The following is a 21,314-nucleotide window of genomic DNA, read 5'->3' as shown; positions in this document are numbered from 1 at the left end:
AAATGGAAATAAGATCTCAAACAAAGATTTCAAATGAGAACTATAAACAAAGATTTCAACTTAAAGTTGAAATCAAGTGTGAATGCGTGAGGACTATATAAACTAAAGATTTCAAATGAGAACTTAAAGTTGAAATTTAAATTTATATAGTTTTCTCAACCTTTAAATACATGTCTTTTTTCATCTGCCACTTCACATTTTGTACACATTTTTTATTTCTCTTTGGCCTTTAGTTTCATAGGCAAAGGTGAAATTCAAAGTTATATTTGATTTCAAACCCCATTGAGTTACTTAGAGATCCTTGACACGCCAATCCCAAATTTAAGTTTTATTTTGTACCATTTTTTAAATCCGCCATGATGGGTCCCAAGCCCAAATGAAAAAAGATTGTGTTAAGTTGAGAGCCAACATTAAATTCAGATAAATGTTCAATTTGTGTACTTTTGTTTTGTTCATATATATATATATATATATATATATATATATATATATATAAACTTTCTCAAGAGAATTTTAGAACACTTGACGATATCCTCGGAGATTTTTGATGTTCCTCTAACTTTTCATTTTGGATTCTTTATCCTCTCTTCTTATAAATAAGGCCTTAGAATAACTGGCAGTTAGTGAAGGTTATCAATAGACTAATAAAGCTTGGTAGTTTGACTATTTAAATCCCTTGGGCAATGAAGATCACAAGTATAATATAGACAACCAACTTTTGCACATTTAGTTATGCCTCAAAAATCTTGGCAATCAGTTGATTAAAGAAGTTACAGGTAATATAAATCAGTTGATAAGCTGCAAGAATATATGCCAAACAGGAAGAATATTTGCAAAGTATGAAAAAAAAAAAACACCTCTAGTTATTTCTACCGTTAAAAGGGTATACCTCTTTTAAAAAATTATCAAAACAACACTTCCGCTCATAGTTTGATATCCAGAATACCCCTTTGTGCTTCAAAGTGATACCATTTGTCAAAATTGTTTGTGCCTCTTGAAACAATGTATCTCTAAAGTGGTGCATCTTTGATCAAAGTTGTTCTTGAGTGGAGTATAAAGGGTATTTCAGATATCAAATTATAAGAAGGGTGTTTGTTTGATAATTTTTAAAAATGAGACACCCCTTTTTATTTTCTACCAAGAATATTTTGATTACATATATATTTATCAAATTGGCCAAAGGAATACTCAAACAATGATAGCAAGCACATGCTTCTGTTTGAATGCTTGCTAAGTCTAAACTATGTGGGGCACTTGCCCTCTTTAAAAAGTGCTGCCTTTGGTTGTTGATTCTTAAGGAGTTAGTTTGAGATCTTTAATGGAGAAGATTGAAAGGGAAGAAAGAGGAAGGGAAAGGAAGAGGGAAGAGATTAACAAAAAAAACTTATTTATTTGAGTGAATGAATGAAGAGAAGTGAATAGAAGAGGAACGATCCATCAATCATTTAATTGCATTAAAAATATATATATATTATTATCCACCAATGTAAACAATGGAAGGAATTATATTGTAGAGGAATCAGAATTATGAGAATGATGGTTTCTGAGTTGAGAATTTGAGAAGAGAACATGATAGTAGATAACATAGCAGAGAAATCATAACTTGATAATTTTATAAACAAATAACTGTTTTATACTAATGATTTTATAGGAAATTATCATCACATAGTTCAAACTAACTTAGGGTTTATGATAGAAGAATTAAAACCTGCTCCGCCCTACAGATTCAGCTTGTATAACCAAGTGCGGGGAGACACCTAGTTCTACAAACTACTGTGTATAAAATCACATCTTGTTCATAAATAAAGCCAGATTACTCACATTAAAATTGAACTACAAAAAATTTAATAAGTAGACAGTTTTCTTTTCTTAATCAGATTAGTTAGACAATGTTAATCACATTACAACCTATGAAATTCAACTCTTTTCCAAAAGCAAACAAAGAAATTAAGATAATTTTTTAGTCATGAGAAATAACTTAGTTTTATGTATAGTCACTCTATAAACTAGATGAATTGCCACAAAATGGAAGAGATAACTAAACCATATATCGGCATAGATTCTCAAAGATTGAAATCTAAATTATTGGGAAGTTCATGCTGAGAATATACAATTAGCAAAACTTGCCGGTCTTTTACATCAAAAATGGCAAATTTATTCACAGCACTTGGTGATGATCACAGATACAGTAAGGTTCTGAAGCTTTTTTTAAAAAAAAAAATAGTAAAATCACAGTAAGACAATGAGGTGAATGCAATTTATTTCTTATCCACATTCTTACTCCATAAAATATGAAAATAAAAAAGAAGAAATGGCAAAAGAAGACTTCCGATAAAAAAATCAAGGATGGACTATTTCCTAATTTGCCATTATATTTTTTATATCAAAATAGAATTCAAGGTAATGACAGTGACTAGTTGTTTAGGGATTACCATATAAAATTGGAAAACAAATTCCTAGAAGGGACTTATTTTATGAGCCAGCTTCAACATGAATTCCGGAACAAGGCGGCGTGGCAATGGTGTTAGAGCAAGATTGGCACATTCGACTTCATCACCAGCATAAATGGCTTTAATTATATCCTCCAGAAGTTCATCCCTACCACCTCTAAGAGGATCCTAATAGCCAATTCATAAAGTGTTAGAGCAACAAAATCTTAACTAGTAACCAATACACACATTTGTTGTATATTAGAAGTTTAACACATTCAAAGTCAATGATCAAGACAACTCTTCCTAACCATCAAAGATATGGCTTTCAAAGAATACTTACTCTTTGTCCCTAATCAATTATCACTCTATAAGTGACAAATATAAATAGAAAGCATCGGAGCTATTATCTAAAGCAAGACTAACATTAAAAAGCGATGTGTAGTAAGAATAACTTTTTTTTTCTGGGATTAGGTAGTCAGAATAAATTAGCTATAACAAGCATTGAATGTCCTTTTGGTCAGTCAGCCATCAGGCACATACATGAGAACATACAAGTAGAAATCATGGCTTCTGGAGTCATTTGCCAGGGTAATTAATATATTTGTTCGATCAAAGATGGATAAAAAGGACCTCCCAAACCCTTATCCTTTAATGTAGAGCCTGATCTGTCAATCATCTGATGCGGGGCAATGTTTTTTCTTTGCTGTTAGAGGAAACAATGTACCATACTCGAAAACAAATCAAATTAAAATAAACTTTTCAACTACATTCCTAAATAATATAATTACCAATTTGGAGATTTTCTTTAAAAACTTATTCACCAAAAACAGAGATCATACCAAAATAAACACTTAGAATTCTATAGCTTCTGAAAACCAAATTCCTAATTTGCATTATCCATTCTCCAATACATGGCATAACCAGAAAACTATTCAGGCGACAATTAAAGACTATTTTCTAAGAAGAGCTGAAAAGTACAAAATTATAAAAATGGACCTAGTGAAACTTACAAAGACTAGATTTCATCAAAGAAACATCAAATTGTAGTTTTACCATGTCAAACATATTGAGACAACAAGCTGTTTTACCTGAAGAAACAGATCTGTGTGAGTTTTTCCATCGTACATGACAAAGTTGGCTTTAGCTCCCACATCTTTAAGTGTGTGGACAAATTTTTCACTATATACAACGGTTAAAAAGATTCATATTCAGTAACAGAACTTTTGGAATCTAAATGGAATTGTTGACTGTCTCTCAAAAATAAAACAAGACCATATAACTTTTGGAATATGTGTTCGTAGAAGATACAATGACTGCATTTACACATTTAAAGGATTGATTCATATTAAGTAAAAATCAATATCAAATTTTAGAACTTCATAGTGGCAAGCAATATGACAAATATATACATTAAATAAGAAAGAGGAAGACCAAAGAAGACTTGATTAGCAACAATAAAACAGAATAAAATTTATTCAAATATAGATGATGATATAATAGGGGATAGAGTCCAATAGCATAGGAGGAACTATATAACCGACCACAAATAATGGGATAAGACTTGGTTGTTGTTGTCGTCATATAGTGACAAGCAATATATCCTTCCCTATTTTATTCTAATAGCAAAAAAACAAAAATCGAATTCCAACTGTATGTTTCTAATTATTGAGAGTAGTTGAGTAGAAGAATAAAAAAATGAAAATTGAAATACACGGTTATACACTTTAAAAAATTGATTCAGTGTGTATATCAATTTATCCCCTACTGCAGCCACGAGCTCCCTCCGAACTTCTCTCCCCCTTCTCTTCTCTATTAGCAAGGCAGGTAATAAGGCTCCAACAACTATCAGTGAAGATTTCCAGAAATAGGGGATAACACTTACCAAAAGGTACGAACATGGCAAATAACATGGATTACCTTGCTTTCTTCATTTAGTGAGATCCCCTTCCCTCCTTACTCCTCTTTTGATTCTTGGCAACAACAATTAAATGACCTCATATCACAATCTGACAATGAAGTTTAAGAGTTGTTGATTTCCCAGTAAAAAAGCTTTGTTGTACACCTTATTCCTTTTTTGGATTCAGTCTCATTTTTATTTCCTCCTTTCAATGTTTATGGTTTGGTACAAGTGCTCCTGGATATGCTTAGTGGCTGCGAGTTACGAGGTTTGATAGCGTTGAATAGGTGGGATCATTCTCCTTGTGATTGTTTCAGTTCTTCTCTACAGTTATGCTCATCAACTATAGTAGGTTGAATGGTAGAATCAATTGTAAGAAAGTGTTGTCCCTCGGTCTTATTTTCCTTTATCATCATAAAATTTCATTCATGTTTATTGTGGTTGTATTAATTTCAGCACCTATACTTGGACCCAAAAAAGATAGGAGAGGACGAGTTGCCCGGAATCGAGAGATTTAAATATTTAGGATCATTTTTACAAAATGATGGAGGGATTGAGAGAGATGTCTTACATAGAATACAAGCAGGATGGATGAAATGGAGGGGAGCGTCGGGTGTTTTATGTGACCGTAAAGTACCTCTTAAACTTAAAGGTAAGTTCTATAAAGCCGCAGTTAGACCTGCTATGTTATATGGAGCTGAATGTTGGGCTATAACTCGAGCACATGAGCATAAGATGAGAGTTGCAGAGATGAGGATGTTAAGGTGGATGTGTGGACATACGAAGATGGACAAAATAAGGAATGAGAGCATTAGAGAGAAAGTCGGAGTTGCATCTATTGAGGACAAACTCCGAGAGACACGTTTAAGATGGTACGGACATGTACTTAGACGACCAATAAATGCTCCAGTTAGGCGATGTGAAACCATGATAAACATGCATATCAAACGAGGAAGAGGACGACCAAAAAAGACTTGGTTAGCAACAATCAAACAAGATAAAATTTATTTAAATATAGATGATAATATAATAGGAGATAGGGCTCAATGGCGTAAAAGGATTCATACAGCCAACCCCACCTAGTGGGAAAAGGCTTGGTTGTTGTTGTTGTTGTTGTTATTATACTTGGACCCAAAAATTATATTTTATACAAATATATTTAAGAAGATAATGGTTGTGAATTGGGTATCACAAACTTGGGTGAAGTGAGAGGATCCTCGCAAGGAACTTGGGAAGCATCAGTGGAGTTTTGTAAGACTTTCCTCAGTGTTTTTAGATCTTTTTAAAGTTGGCCTGTTTTGGGTGGAAATAATTATACAAAAAAGCAGCTACCTTAGTAGAGAAGGCATATTAAAAGAGGAGTCCAAGGTCTTCCATTTCATTTGAGATGAAAGTCCGAATTTATTTGCTTATTCTTCATGCATGCATTGAGATGTCAGAATGTGCATCCTTTGATAGCAAAAGGTGATTATGATACCCTTTTGTAACAAAAGATGATTACGCGCACCCCAAGTGCTCCTCACAGTCTGTTCCCAGGTTATGTGAAGGGAGGTAAATCATGAGGTCAGCTTACAGCTGATTGCCAAATTGGCTAGGCGATGAGAGTACACCCGACTCCAGTTCTGAACTGATGGATAGGCGGTTCGGAACCGCTGCCAGTTCAACGGTTCTTAGGGTTGACCCTTAACCTTAACTGTCCAAGACGGTTACGATTTATGGTTGGGAACCGCCGGTTCACTGTTCATGCACAGTTCACTATGGTTTGCCACGATTCAAGATTATTATATTAAAAAAATTAAAATGGTTAAAAAAACTTCCACTTATTTAAGTTGTGAGTACGTATACCCCTTAGGGTATAAGAACTAAATCGTAATTATTGATCAAAAAACTATCAAATAATCTAAATCGTTAAAAAAAATCCTCCCCCTTCCCGTTAATGGTCAGAAACATCAATCTAACATTCAGAATTGCTTTACACTTTTAAATCGCACTTAAAAGAAATATCTTTCTAGGTATCGAAAGAAAATTAGTGATTAATTATTAAATAATTAACTATCACTCTTGAATATTAATTTGTTGTACTCTAATTGGTAAGTATTCTTGGTCCTCAACTAGGAGATGGGTTCAAATCCAGGCAAACACCATATTTTTAACAAATTTTCATTAAAAAAAAAAAAAACAACTAATAACCAGTGGTTCCAGTTAATTCAGCTATTGAACCGTAGCCGGCCCAGCTACCAAGCGAGCCAGTTACAATTCATGTCTGTTAACCGAGTCAACGGGTAATCAGCCGTTGACCCGAATACAGGTACTAGGTCCAAGTCGGGTCTCATTTACGTCCGGCTTAAGGTCAGGTCTAGGTGGGATGAGTTGTTTTGTCCGAGGGCATGCATCCACCGGGAATTGATCCCTTGCCTCATTGTAATAAATCCATCACCTTTTAGCCAACTAGGCATCCCGTGGGTATCCTTGATAATATTGAATGTTTCTATTAAGTGTGAATTATGCTTCTGGTCATTGTTAGACCATCTATTTAGGTGTCATGTTTATCTTGTTTATCGTATGAGTAGATAACTTCCACACCATGAGAAACATAACCATAAGTGTTATTGATGTTGAATTAACAACAAATATAATAACTCTAGTGTAGAGTGAATTTGTTTATAACACTCATATGGTAGAACTTCATGTGATGATTGCTATGGACCTCAGGTTAGCACGTAAGCATTATGCCAATAGCACACCAGGACTGGTTGCCATGAGCCTACATTTTTGGACTATCAAAAAAGTTGTTACTCATGCTTGCATGAACTCAGTGTACCACCCTGTAGTGTTCGAGTACAAGAGAAAACTACAGATCTCATGCTCAATCTAAAATAACAAAATATAATGTGACATTAACAAATCTATGAATATATTTATGGAAGTGATATAATTATGATTATTATTATGTGATTTACGATATATTATTACCCTGTTCCTTATTTTCATGCAAAAGATCATGTGCTAAGTGAATTCAATTTGTGACCAAAGATTGATTTGGGGCATGAAAAAAGTAGGAAGCCAACAAAAATATTCTTTAAGCATTCCCCTAAAACCCATAGTTTAGACAAAATCAGAACAAGATCATATATAATAGCTATGGTTATATTCTGCTTAATGTTTTTAATACTTGCTACATATGTACTCGAAGACAATTTTATATTTTTTTTAATAAATAAATCCTTCATCGTTATTTCTTTATGCTTTATCTTGGTTAAGTGAAGATTTGGATAAGCAACATGCATTGTCTAGCATTTTTTTCATATAATCTAATCGTTGACACAATGAATTGTCGATCAGGTTATCACGTGCTCAGTGAATTTGGTTCCTAACGAAGGTAAGGATCAATTTAGGGTGTTAAAATGTAGGAAACTAACAAAAGAATTTAATCATTCCCCTAAAACTATAGGGAAAGAAATGTAAGTTGTTACCCTTAAGACAATCAAAGCAAGATCTGGTATAACAACTGTGGTTTTCTCCTAATCAATATTTCAACCCAAGTGTAACATCATAAAAGGCATAGATTCTTATCCTAGTAATTCATTTAAACCAACCTGGAATTTGATGGTATAGACTTATCACTTGTTCCATGAAACAGGATGATTGGAGGCATCAAAGCTACAACATGTTTAATGCTAGGATCCTGGACTAAAATCTCAGGAGAAAATTGCCACAAGGATTGCTCGCCTTCCATTATGCTGAAACGGAGAATTTTAAAAAGGATATGTATCACTCTCACCAATGAAGAATCCAGAGTACGAAATTTTACAAGAACAATGACAGAATGGGCAAGCCACTTGATACCTTAAGAATAGAGACCGGTACAGACCACGCCTATGGAAATGATCCACCAATTCGAGCATATTGTACCTGCCAATGGAAATCTTTTAGAATGTCCTGCAAAAGTATGAGCTGAGTGCTATCAAGTTTAATTTAGTGAGCATTTACTTAAGAAATTTAAGCTGTTAAGACAAGGTCTAATTTAAATATGTGTTTTCCCTCACGTATGCTGGATGAACTGGATAAGGAATAAACTTAATTTGAGAAATATTGTTTCATAAGAACTCTACCTGTGCCATACTAAATTTGATTGGGTGGTCATTTATTCCAAAAGCTTAAACTAGACAAAAAGCGCATTCTGGTTAACAGTTGGAAAGGGATATCACAACCTATGCTCTCTCATCAGTAATCACATTCTGGAAAGTTTAATTTCCAGAATGAGTGATTACAGAGTCGGTTCTGGTCCTCAAAATGCTTCATTATCATAGCCTTTCTAATGATGCAGTTTCAAAGGCATGTGTTAAATGGCTTTTGTAAGACAAAAAGCATGTTTACAAAGAGGGCAGCAAGATCATGTATTTGCATGATATTTTTCGCTACATCAAATCTCTGAAACAGGAAAGTTTACATTTGTAGTAGACTTACAGTCATGGTTGAAATGAAGAGTCGGTTCAATCAGCATGGACGAACTTATTGTTCTGCCCCCCCACCGAAACCAAAACTTGTTGGCATGAAGAGATGACATGCAATAACTGAAACCATGATGGTACCGACGATACCAACTCTATTTCGTGCCATACTAGCCCAATATGAGGGAGGAAAAGCAGAGAAGGGTTTGTAGGAAAGCTTTGACTCTTGAAGTGAACAAGAAGGAAGAGGGGAGCACAACCTGGGGATGCTAGAGGAGGCAAAGATGGAAATGCTTCGGCAAGAGTTTTCTTTCTGTTGTTGGTGTTCCCAGATGAAGCACGTCAACATGGACTGGGGATAAGACTAAGGCGTGCAAGTGTGAGGATAACAAGGAACAAAACTTAGGAGTAACTCCCTGCACGGAACTCTCCATGAATGGTGTTTAGGTGCACCTATTCTTAAATACCAAATGCATCCATTTTCAAATACCAGGAGCACCCGTTTCATAATAACAGGTCACCACTTTAGAGATGCGCCCATTTTTTAGAACCTGTTGCACCGCTTTCGTTTCAATATCCGGTGCCTCATTACTTTCATGTTTGATGCACATGCTCTTCAATACAAGTGCACTGGTTCTTCAATATCAGTGCACCCCCTCCCCCTTACAGAGCGTGAGACCCTAAGTTATAACCAGGCTATTTTATTATAAACTTATATTAATTAAAATTAGCATTAATAACTTAAATTAGTACTTATAGCTAAACATTCAGTTAAATTATATCTTTAATAAAATATCAGTTAGATTATATTTTATATAAAACAATAGACTAATAACATATTTAGTTAAATTTATTTTAAGTTAATTGAAAATTTATCAATATATATATGGTAAATACTAATCATATCTGATATTAATAGATATTGAGTATTGATATAATAACTTAGTAGATAACATAGTTATTATTAAGTATACATTATAAGCAAAATTTGTTTAAATTATAGTAAAATTTGAGTTTATTAGAATTATTATATATAGTTAGCTCATTGAGATGATTGTTATATATTTCTCTTTAACATGTTTAAAATGTCAACATTATTGGCAATTTATTTACTAGTCATATTTATTTGAAAGTAGACAACTCAAGTGGAAGGGAAGCAACATAGTGAATTTCATCCAGAATTACCATGTATTGAGGGCCTATGATACCTTGAAGGTAACAACGAGAAGACAACATGCATACCTTACCATAGTTTAAGATTGGTCATCCTAGCAGACAACCCAATGATCTAGTATGATAAGAATGTACTTAATTTACAGCCACATGGGAGTTAATGTGAATAGTTGAATTTAATAAGTTTTATTTTCCTTTTGTCTTGTTCTGGCTACACTTGTTTTTGTATATTCTATAATTTATGGATAATTCAGTTAACTTTCTCTAAATAGATTTGTATAGTAATCAAAACATTATTCCATATTATTGATAAATTTAATTGTAATTATAATAAATATAAAATATACATTTAGTAAGTTAGTTAAACCAGATAAAGAATAAATTTGAATCATCTAACAATTTTAATTTTTTTATTTTCAATTTCAACATACCAATTTTGAAATTTTTCTCAAACTATTTTTCACAAACTAAGAACAAAGATATAAAAAATAAAAAATTTAGATACCAAAGGTAGTCCTAGTGTTTGAATGAGTCCAAGATCACATTTATGGGCACTTTCCCCAAAACATTAACAAACCCATTAAGAGTAGCTCAGTGCATGATGTTGTCACCAATGCGGGGTCTGGGGAAAGGTCTATTATACATAACCTTATTCTGCATTGCAAGAGATTGCTTACGTAACTCAAACTAGTGGTCACATGACAGCAACTTTACCGTTATGCCAAGGATACCCTTCAAAACATTAACAAACTCATCCAAAAGATAAAATCTACAAATAACAAAGAAAAAAAATAGAAGGCGAATGCCTCAATATGGGTGTCCTCTCTCCTATGCCCAAGCCAAAACTTGAGCAAAATAAGAAGAGGCTTAGCTATAGAATTTCTTCGCGAGCTAACCATGACTGATGTCAGATTTGTGGGTGGCATGTAAGATATTGAATCATTCTGCTAGGATTCTGTTGGACAGCTAGCACCTTTGCATAGCAATTGTCTATTGCCTCATTTGTGTTGATCTGCAATTTGGACTATTTGACATCTAGCAAACCAATTTAGTCTCTCATGGTTTTAGTTCTGAAGGTTAACTTCTATATTTTAAGTAGAGTCTATTCCTAGCAAACTTGATATCATTCAGTGTAGGCCAGTTGACCTGTGAAAACAAAGGAAATAAATAGCTATTCTTTGTTCTATATTTGTGTTGTATAATTACCATTCAGACGATCAAAGGTACATCAACTAAATAGGCCACAATCTATGAACAAAATATCCATCTTAAACACTATGAATTGACATAAACATAAAATCAAGACAACCTAAACTATGCATGCTTAAAGCTAAAAAGCAAAGCAAAATACCAATAGTAGCTATTGTTGCAAGCCTAGAAGACATATTTGAGGTAGCAATGTCAATGTATAAACAAGAGAAAACTTGCCCGCCAGATATTCCAAAGTATGCTTTTATTTGTGAGATGGACCATGTAATGCTCTCTTTTTCTCCACTTTCTTTTATTGTCTGGTTCAGAATAGTACAAGCAGCAATATGTGCACCAGCTGATTGTCCCATCAAATAAATCCTACAAGTAAAAAATGAGTAAAATATTACAAAAATAATATAAAACTATTACAAATTGGTAAAGGAGGGATACAAAAATAATATAGAAACTGACAAATTAGTGTAGACTTAGCAGTTAATCATTCAAGCCTTTCTTGGTTAGACCATAAGTAACAAATTAAACAAAACTATAGGCCCATTGATATCTTCAATACACATGGTATCTATGTCCTTGTGTGCATTGCACTTAAGTTAGACCGCTTAGACTCTGTCTGTTCCTCTTTAACCAAAAAATAAATGACAAATATTTTAGTCCCTCCTATGATTAAACATGTAGTAATATAAATTTCAAGTTATCTATTTCAAATATAAAGACAGGAGATCCTTTCACATTTGTATTTCAACAGTGGCAAACCATTACAGAAAAGTGTTTGTGGTAGATTACCTTGAAGAGGTTGCCTACAAAAGTTCAACATGTATAAATATTTAATGTATTTCATTCTTCCCTAGACTTCGGATCAAGTCCTCATTCAAAAGGATATTCTAATTTTATTGCATAGATATTAAACATTTACAAATTGTTATAAGAAAAAGACCATTTTACCTATTTGGATCACAACCATAACACTCAGCATTTTTGCACACAAACGAGATGCCTTCGGAGACATCCTCCACCATATCGCTGATGGTCCCTTGAGGAAAATTTCTGTAGACAGATGTGATAGCATCATATCAAACATTTCAAAAAAAAAAAAAAAAAAAAAAAGGATTTTGTCTTCAATGAACATGTGAAAATGACTATGTAATCTCTTATATGAAATCTAGCATTTATAACAATACTGATCTAAACTCAGACAAGTACAGCCCTTGTAGGGTGCATCAGGTGGTAAAACAAGTCAATCTTCCTGATGCGTGCAAACAGAATAGAGGGTCAATTGCAAAAAGGACCCAAGCTTTGAAATTTGTTGTTAATATGGTCAAAATCAAGAATCTCAATAAAACATATATACCAAATTTTAAAATTGTAACAATTATGGCCATTGTAAAATTAAAAGAAATCTAGTCAGCAGCAATTTGGTTTAGCTCCAATACTGGTAATATAAAAGAAAATAGGCTAAGATGGTTCAAAGAAGGCCAATGGATTATATAGCTAGACAAGTTAAATTATTTAGAATTTAAGGTGTAAGGGGAGGGACTAAAGAAAACTCTGACATAATAAAAAAAAATTAATGGATTTTGATGGTATCTGGAGTTATTCCCGAGCACCCCGAGTCGTTTCCCGAGCAACCCAACCCGCTGGTCATCTTTCCCGAGCAACATAACCAAAAAGCTACAATGCTCAGGAAACCACAATTTCCAGGATGCTACAATACCAGAAAGCTGCAGAAACTACAGTTAACTAGAAAGCTACAGTGTTCTGGATGCTAGGGTAACCAGAAAGCTACAGTGCTCAGGAAACTACGCCACTACGGTTCTCATTATGCTACACTAACTAGACAGCTACAGTAGTTGAGAAACTACACTTCTCAGGATGCTGCAGTAACTTACTCAGGGAAATACAGTTCTCCGAATGTTGCAGTAACCAGCATGGAGCTGTAGTAACCGAAGAGTTACAATAGCCAGGTTACTACAGTTCATAGGATGCTACAGTACCTGAGATGCTACAGTTCCGACGGTGCTACAAGACTCGGAAACTCATACACAGTCTCAACATCTGACAACTCCAAACAGCTCAACAATCTACCTGCAAAAAGCCGTACAATATCAGTGTACGAGCTAACGGTTGTTGCCCTTAGCCCCTCAACAGCCCGACAATGTACTATATGGAGATTCCCTTCGAGAGGGCTATATAAAGATGGACGGAGGTAAGTGAGAAAAAGATAGTTTTCTTCTCGTGTGCAGAGGTGACTCTTCTCCACTAGACCCTAATTCTCTAACACTTTCATTCCTTCTTCTTTCTCGTGTCTACAAGTTCTATTCCTAAATCTAGAACTAACTTGAACGTTGGAGTAACCGCGCCGGTAAAGCCGGCCAACCACCGGACTTGGACTGAATGGGAGACAATCGCAGCATCACATGACATTTCTGGAGAGGAGGACCCTGAGCAAACGAAAAGGACACCATCAGATTTGAATATTACTAATGATGTAGTTTTCATATAGTTGAATGGAGGGGCAAGATCAATGTTGTCAACCCAATGATGATGATACCTTCTTGCCCAAACAATCATAATTTTGTACGTGCTACTTTCATGAGACCACATCATGTAGGATTACAATTTAACATCTAGAAGTGGCATATCTATTTAAATTCTGGAATTTAGAAAAAAAAACTTAGAAATGAATAAATAGTCTTACATGACGTTTGATGTGAAACAGACTCACACAAACATGTCATGTGTTGATCAACATAGTTGTTTGAACAATTAGTCTACAAGTGACTATCACTGTCACGATTTACTTTTATGTACTTGTTACAATTTTTGGTGTGATCATACTTGTTATAGGCTTCAAAGTTCAAGCTATATTTTAGCAATTTACCCTACAATAAATAGAAATGGGCAAAAATCATGTCAATGAGCTTAATATTGATTAAGATCAAAGGTATCCCCATTATTTTAAGATTATCAAAGGGCACCTCATAATCTCGAGAATAACAAGGATTTTTTTCACTAGTTTAATTTCTCCCAAATTCTGGGACCCCGACCAAATCTGCAATATTTTCCTTAAGCTTGGGTTAGAAAATTGGGGGCAACTATCCCATAGTCATTTCTCCTCTTAAACAGAACCTTCTCTCCCTGTGATTGTTGAAACCTTCTCCACCCTCTCACATGCAGGCTAACATTTTCCAAATCTCCTATTCCATCTTCCCACTCATCTTCCTTGTGTTCTTCTTACTTCTGCTTTCTCATCAGTATTATATTGTCGCAAACAGTATCTATATCAGCTGAGTAATCTATATCATCTTCAACATTCATTCCCTCATTCTCTTATCAAAATTCAATTAGTGAATGGCGGTGATTCGAGAGATGTACTAGGCTAAGGAGGTTGGAAGTTGGAAGCCCTAATGAATATGTGATCTTTTAGTTTGTTAAGTTGTATAACTGAGGTAATATATGACCCAAAATATGTTGCATAGAGAATGATTCTGTGACATTTGAAGTGAAATACTTATAATTCTGTGGCCGAATTCTATCATGGTTTGGTAGATTAAACAGTTAACTTAAAAATTGTTTATCAGTCAATTTAGTCCCTACTCCTACTAGGCAAGGAACACCTTTAATCAAAAAAGAAGCAATCAAGGATCAACCTATTTAAGTGCTAAATTTGATTATATTTCTTTACCATATAAAATCTATATTTTGTAAGCCTTTCTCAAGTTTACACTGAGGAATTTAGAAAAGAAAACCTTTTCAGGAACAAAGTTCAAACTTGTGGCCTAAAGCTCAATTGACCCTAGATGTAGAACTTGATCAAGTTGGCAAGATTCCAGCTCCTTGGAATATCCTTTTCTTCCATTATCTCCAACTTGAAAGTTCCAGACCAAACTTTCACTCTCACGCAATATGACCCTCCCAGTTGAGCACCAACTTCCCCTATTCTGTTGGCTGATTTAAATCTAGCCTTGTCAGCACCAAATCTCTGACCTGCAATGTTCAAATTTATATGTCAGAGCCTTAGTTAACACAAAGAAACGTATACATTATTCAGTGTGAACCTACAATTCTCTTTTCCAAACTCCTCAATTATAAATTCTCATCACAATTTGCCTACATTATGTTATACACCCAAGTGTGATCTTGAATTGACTCCAGTTGATCCAAATTCACCTGCAAACTCTGATCTACCTCTTCCTGTGTAAATTTCACCATTCTATAGAATGAAGCTGTTAATTCTGTTGAAATCACTGCTTCTGACCTTAAAACCAAGTTGAGTGTGGCTCCCACATAGTTGACCTTGGGGAATGGATTAAAATCTTGAGTCTTGTCAGTCGGCGTGACCGTGATTTTTCATTCTTCTCTCACACCATGATGCGGAATAGAACTAGCAACACAATCTCCTTGTCATTTATCCTCAATGAGACATGATATGCTAAGTGTCGTACATCGGGACATTGTGAAACATCGGCATGATATCGAAACAATATAATTTCAATCAAAAACCCAAACTCCCACACAATTTGAGATTTTAAACCTTAAATGAGATTCACCAAATTTAAATTCTCCTTCAAAGGCACCCCTTGGCCGACCACTCGACACCTATGCTCAACTATAGACAGTCAACAGTAGTTTTTAACTTTTAAAACAGTTAGCTTCATAAAACTTATTACTATGTTTCTGAATGTTACAATAAATAAACTTAGATCCTATTTTAGGAGAATAGATTAGTACGGTTATTATGTGGTTTATAAAAGGATCCCAATCTCTCTTCTTAAATTATCTTTCAGTTTAAAAGAAATTCAGTTCATTGTGAGTTTTGTCAGTTTTTCTTGATGTTACATCAGAGCATCTACATACTTTATGTAAGGGTGAAAATAGCTAGGAGCAGACAAAATCAGCATCAACACCCCTATGTAAAATATATGATGTATTAAACATGTCCAGTAAATGAATGAAAAGAGAAATGATATTTGGTTCTTCGGTATGGAAGTGTTGAACACAATACCTGTAATCTAAGCATGCCACTATGATGCCTTTTTCTGCTAATCTCCGTCCAAGAAGTGAACCCCAAGCTTTATAGCTGCACCATAAATTGTCAAGAATCAAAGGAGTGAATACATACCTCTTCTCAAGAACAATGATCAACAAAAGGAGAAGCTACTTTGTCACCTATTCCTATTTACTATATATGTCCTTACCCAATAATCCATGCTCCTCCTGTTATGAATACCACAACTGGTCTCAAAGAATCAACATTAAGGGGCAAATACAGATCGAGTCTGCATAATTTCATTCATGTCAAGACCAAAAGAATTAGCATAGGCATGGCTAACTCAACGGAGCATGAGACGAGCAAACGGCAATAATGTCAACAAGGATAACATACCTGTTTCTTGGCCGATCTCCATAAACGATACTTCTTCGAACCTGACTTGAGAAGAAATAAAAGTATCCAACTATAACAAGAAACTGGTAAAGTTTTAGTTGCAGATGTTACAACTTTGTTTAAATACAAAAGTATTGATAAACCTAGAGCTGTCATCAACTGGAATGTTTGTACACAAAAAATTAGCACAAACATAGGCACTAGCTATACTCTACAAGAGAAATGGAATGGAAACACTCCAAGCTATAAGTTTTTGTGCCATTAAAAGACTCAGCAGCTATGAGTTTAAGTACTTACCTTGGACAAAACCAGGCATAAGAAGAGTTGCATAACAAACCAGGGCAAGAAACTTTGTGATCCACCTATATCCCAATCTGAAATAGGATTGAACAGTTAATACATTGAGGGTGCTATTGCCAAAAGGGCAACTTTTCAGTTCATAGAGACAGAAGTTATGATAGAAATAAATATTTCAAATTTCATACATTATAAGGACCACATAAATGTTATGAGTCAGCCTTTGGGATTTATAATGAACTTTCCTGGTATATAAAAACTTTATAAATTGTAAGAATTAATGGCTAACTAGGACTGGACTAATAGCTGCTACTTTTTCCTTGTCAATTGTACTCAAGGGTGAGTGTTAAGTAGTATCAATTGCAACCATAAATACTTTTGAGAATGTTACTAACCATATAATCATTATTGTATAATTATTATGTTTGATTACATTATGTAATAGACTCTTCACGGTAGACATCATGCCAAGGTTGTGATACCATTACATAAATGAATTGGCATCATCTTAAAGCTACAGCTTATCAACCTCCTATTATTGATGAAAGTAGGAAAATATGTAAAGCCTAAAGAAAAAAAAAACATTAGCAAGTCTGCTTACTTTCTGCCTCGGAATTTTTTTCCCTGGTTCTCTCCTCCTACATCTTATTTTCATATTTCAGAATTGTTAATCTTTCTTTGTCAAGCTAGGCCATAAAGATTTTGAGCACGTGATAATTATTGTTATCTAGTTGTTACACAAGCATGTGAGCTAAAATTGTGTTGTCGATAATCGCAATGCAGCAATAAACAATCACTTCAGCAATCAGCTCAAATCTTATAGCAAGTCCAATCACTCATGTTTGTCTTCCTGTGTTGAACCATAAGAGTGAGTCATGAATATCGTCTCCTCTCATCGTCAATCACATCACAACTACAAATTAAGGGCCCTTAATAGAGTTACACAGTTCGATATATCTATTACTAGAGAATTCTTAAACCAACCTTAACTAATAAAGTTGAGTATTTTCAAACAGCAATAAGCTTCCAAACTAAACCATATCTATTAGTTTGGTTCAGTTTAAACCACAAATAAAAATACATACAGCTTTTAATTTTTTTTTTTAACCAGAAACAAATTAAATAACAGATTAATTTTCTCATACTTGCAAATATATCAAAATATATGCTTAAATTGAATACATGCCTGTATACATAAATATATTTGTTTGGTTTTATCTATTACCATTGTTCCAAAGCAAACATGAAAAATTTTCTAATTTTCAAAACTAAACTGAACTAATAAACCAATAATGGGATTTTTGTCTTGGTTAAATTTGGTCTGGTTTGGGGTTTTGTTTTGATTTTGATTTTGGATGCCCAATCCTTTAAATGATTTTCAACTGGAAATCACTCCAGTGATAAAAAAAAAAAAAAAAAATCCCCCAGTGGCTACACTTCAATGCTAGACTCCATTAATTATTAATTTTTCAGTATGCCATCTTAATTTCAATTGGAAAATGGGAACTGGCCCAGAAAAGTGTATTAGAAGCTAGCTAACAAGTTTTAAGATGGGTGGTTAAACAGAGAAATTGTAGTTCATTCTGTTCGATTTGAAACTTACAAGCACCAAATTAAGAAGAAAATAAAGCAGAAAGAAGGCGAGGAGAGGGAAACCCGAGATATCGGAGCAGGGTGATTGCGAGGCGTGTGAGGAGGTAAGTCTCAGCAGCGGCGTGGCTGACCTCCCGCCCGAACGATTGGCTTCTTCTAGTTTGGGAGGGCAAGGGACGGAGCGAGGATTCATTAGCGTTTCTCCTCCTCCTGCTGCTGCCGCCGCCGCCCCCTCCAGCCTGCGGCGTCGCTCGTAGTAGAATAGGCCTGGCGTCCTCCGAAGCAGCGGATGACGCGGAGGGGGACGAGGTCCTCTCCTCCGCCTCGCCGACCGGAGACGGCGAGGGCAAGCGCGGGGGAAGCTCCAAATCGGACGGCATCACCCACTTCGCTGACTGGGTCGCTCCTCGAGGGATTTTGACTGTTGGTCACCATAAACAAAAAGAATTCTGTTTAACCAAATGGCGGAGAATGAAATTTTCAAAAGTCGCCTAACTCCAACATTTTATTTTTAAAGGACGTATTTGTTCTCTATAAACAAAAAGAATTTACTGATTTATCCCGGCAGTCAATAAAAAATTTCTATAGAATCCAATGCATTATCTTAAAATTAATTTCGTATTAAATTTTAAAAATCAACAATCACTATAATATTATATTTTTAAAATAATTTTTAAAAATATGTGAAGCTGATTTTTGAAATGTAATATTAGTGATATTTTTTAGTAAAAAATATCTTTAACCCTCTATATTTTCTATCAAGCAGTATTTTGCCCCCATGTATTTTAAAAATAACATTTAACCCCTTTTTATAAAAGTCAAATGCGAAAAAAATTATAAAAGATAATTATCTCCTTATCTTTTTGATATTTTATTAAGGAGAAAAATTCATATTAAATTTATTGATAATTTAAGTCTATTTCTACTTTCTTTATTGATATTTGAGCTAATTCTAAATAATTCAAAACTTTAATTAATATTTTCAATATGTGCATGGTTGTTGATTTACTAATTAAAGTCAATAAATTGTATCTAACATCTAATAATATATAAAGATTAATACTTAATTATATGAACAAAATAAAATTTTGTAATTTAAAATGTATATTTTTGTCTTCCCGTTGTGCATCCTTAAAATATAATGTATAATAATTTTTTTTTTTTACTTTCTCCTAAATTTAAACTTTTAGATCCGCCCTTATCCATAATTATATAAGGTTCTGTATAAATAGATGAAATTATAATTTTCTTTCCTACATGAAGGGGAATTTTTTTCGTCTTATTTGAGCTTTTTTATTTCTCATGCATTCACGCTGACCTTACATCTCAATTCATCACTACCTTTATCGTCAAGAAAGTAACACTGACAATATCAACCCTCAGTTGACAATTTTTACTTAGTAAGACAACGAGAGCGAACACACTAACATCAACCACAAATCCGAGTGAATAATGAAGGATACCATCACTAGATGTCTCTATATTTTTTTATCTTTTTATATATATTTTTCTCCTAGTATACACCATCGATCCAACCAATCAATAATTAAAGAGCCGACCCGAAGACACATATAATTATTTTCCACATCAATTCAATTTTTTCCCCTCTTAATATTATCAAAACATAAGGGTGTAAATGAATCAAGCCGCTTGTGAGCTATTCGAAGCTCTATTCGATAAAAGCTTATTTGAGCTCCTTTAATGAGGCTCGTTAAGATAAAAAAAAACCAAACTCAAGCTTCATAATACTAGGCTCGTTATCTCGTGAACACGTTCGTTAAGTTCATGAATCAACTTTTAAATATAAAAAATAATAGTTTTGATATCGAATTTATAAATTTTAGACAAATATATTAAATTTATTTATTAGAATAAAATTATAACTTTTCACAACAATATTATAATTTTCTCTAAATATATAATTTAATTTTGTATACATATTTTAATTTATAATTTATATTTATTAAACTCGTTTATGCTCGATAAAAGATCGGATAAGTTTGTGAGTTATGAATATATTTGTTAAATAAAACTCGAACTCTGCTTGATTATAAACGAACCAAATTCAAACATTCACGAGTTCGGTTCGACTCGGCTCGATTATATCCCTATCAAAACATATTAAAAATAAAAATATAAGGACATAATTATTTTTTATAAATTTGTTCACATTTGTTTTTTAAATATATTTTATAAAAATTAGAGGGGAATAAAGATATTTTATAACATATATGTGTGTAAAATACGATTTAAGTACAAAATGGTAAGTACCTCCTCTAAACAAAAGCATAAGTGTGTTCTTAACGTGAGCAACGGTTTTTATTGTTGTTATAGTAAAATCTATATGTTAATCGTCATTGATATATGTAAAATCTAAGTCAAAAATCAAAAGAGTACTTTTTTTATCGGAATTGTCAAAAAAAACATCCCTTTTTATTTTATTATAAAAATAATAGGTCATCCCGTCTAGCATATTTTTATTTTCAAAAATAAATTTATTTTTAATATTATTCCAACAACTACAAAATCATAACTTATAGAACCTGGAGATCAATACTGATAATATAGTAATCAATATTATATTATAACAATTATGCATTCTAACTACTACAACATAAACGATTATTTTTTTTTATCAATCCTGCTGCTTAATATATCATAAATAATTATAATTATATCAATCATCTCTGGTCAATATCAGTTACGAATTATAATACAAATTGATCAACATTTTATTATACTAGTTATAAGATGATAATTGTTATAACGTGTAGCTGTAGTAATTGTGATTATATAGTTATTACAAATCGTCGAAAAAGTAAAGATATTTTTAGAAAACAAAATAGGTTAAGATGAGAGGGGACACTATTTTAATAATA

The 21,314-nt window shown here is 33.5% G+C and overlaps 1 protein-coding gene across 2 annotated transcripts; it reads right to left on the bottom strand.

Annotated features, from left to right (window-relative positions):
- Window positions 1-2,349: 2,349 nt before the first annotated feature.
- Window positions 2,350-18,888, bottom strand: LOC122037590 (probable isoprenylcysteine alpha-carbonyl methylesterase ICMEL1). 2 transcript variants are annotated; one of them, XM_042597120.1, is made up of 11 exons: window positions 18,499-18,888; window positions 16,843-16,919; window positions 16,546-16,615; window positions 16,358-16,438; window positions 16,165-16,239; window positions 12,105-12,206; window positions 11,382-11,522; window positions 8,176-8,241; window positions 7,926-8,069; window positions 3,521-3,611; window positions 2,350-2,618 (listed from the first exon to the last, which is right to left on the bottom strand). In XM_042597120.1, the coding sequence occupies exons 1-11, from the start codon at window positions 18,813-18,815 to the stop codon at window positions 2,457-2,459; spliced, it is 1,326 nt and encodes a 441-aa protein (XP_042453054.1). In that variant the 5' UTR covers window positions 18,816-18,888; the 3' UTR covers window positions 2,350-2,456. The 2 variants fall into 2 exon arrangements, with proteins under 2 accessions (XP_042453054.1, XP_042453055.1); XM_042597121.1 differs by having other exon boundaries at window positions 16,546-16,628; window positions 18,499-18,764.
- Window positions 18,889-21,314: the final 2,426 nt, after the last annotated feature.

Source organism: Zingiber officinale, unplaced genomic scaffold, assembly GCF_018446385.1.
Source record: "Zingiber officinale cultivar Zhangliang unplaced genomic scaffold, Zo_v1.1 ctg66, whole genome shotgun sequence".
Taxonomy (NCBI): Eukaryota; Viridiplantae; Streptophyta; class Magnoliopsida; order Zingiberales; family Zingiberaceae; genus Zingiber; species Zingiber officinale.
The sequence above is the reverse complement of the archived record's forward strand: the minus strand, read 5'-3'. Positions and strand labels throughout refer to the sequence as shown.

What these genes read in the sequence shown, in the direction of transcription:
- LOC122037590 (XM_042597120.1), bottom strand. Translation starts at nt 18,815, where the DNA reads ATGCCGTCCGATTTGGAGCTTCCCCCGCGCTTGCCCTCGCCGTCTCCG. An exon ending in ACCCTGCTCCGATATCTCGG is followed by an intron (nt 16,920 to 18,498) that starts GTTTCCCTCTCC and finishes ATCCTATTTCAG; the next exon opens with ATTGGGATATAGGTGGATCA. An exon ending in GGAGATCGGCCAAGAAACAG is followed by an intron (nt 16,439 to 16,545) that starts GTATGTTATCCT and finishes GAAATTATGCAG; the next exon opens with ACTCGATCTGTATTTGCCCC.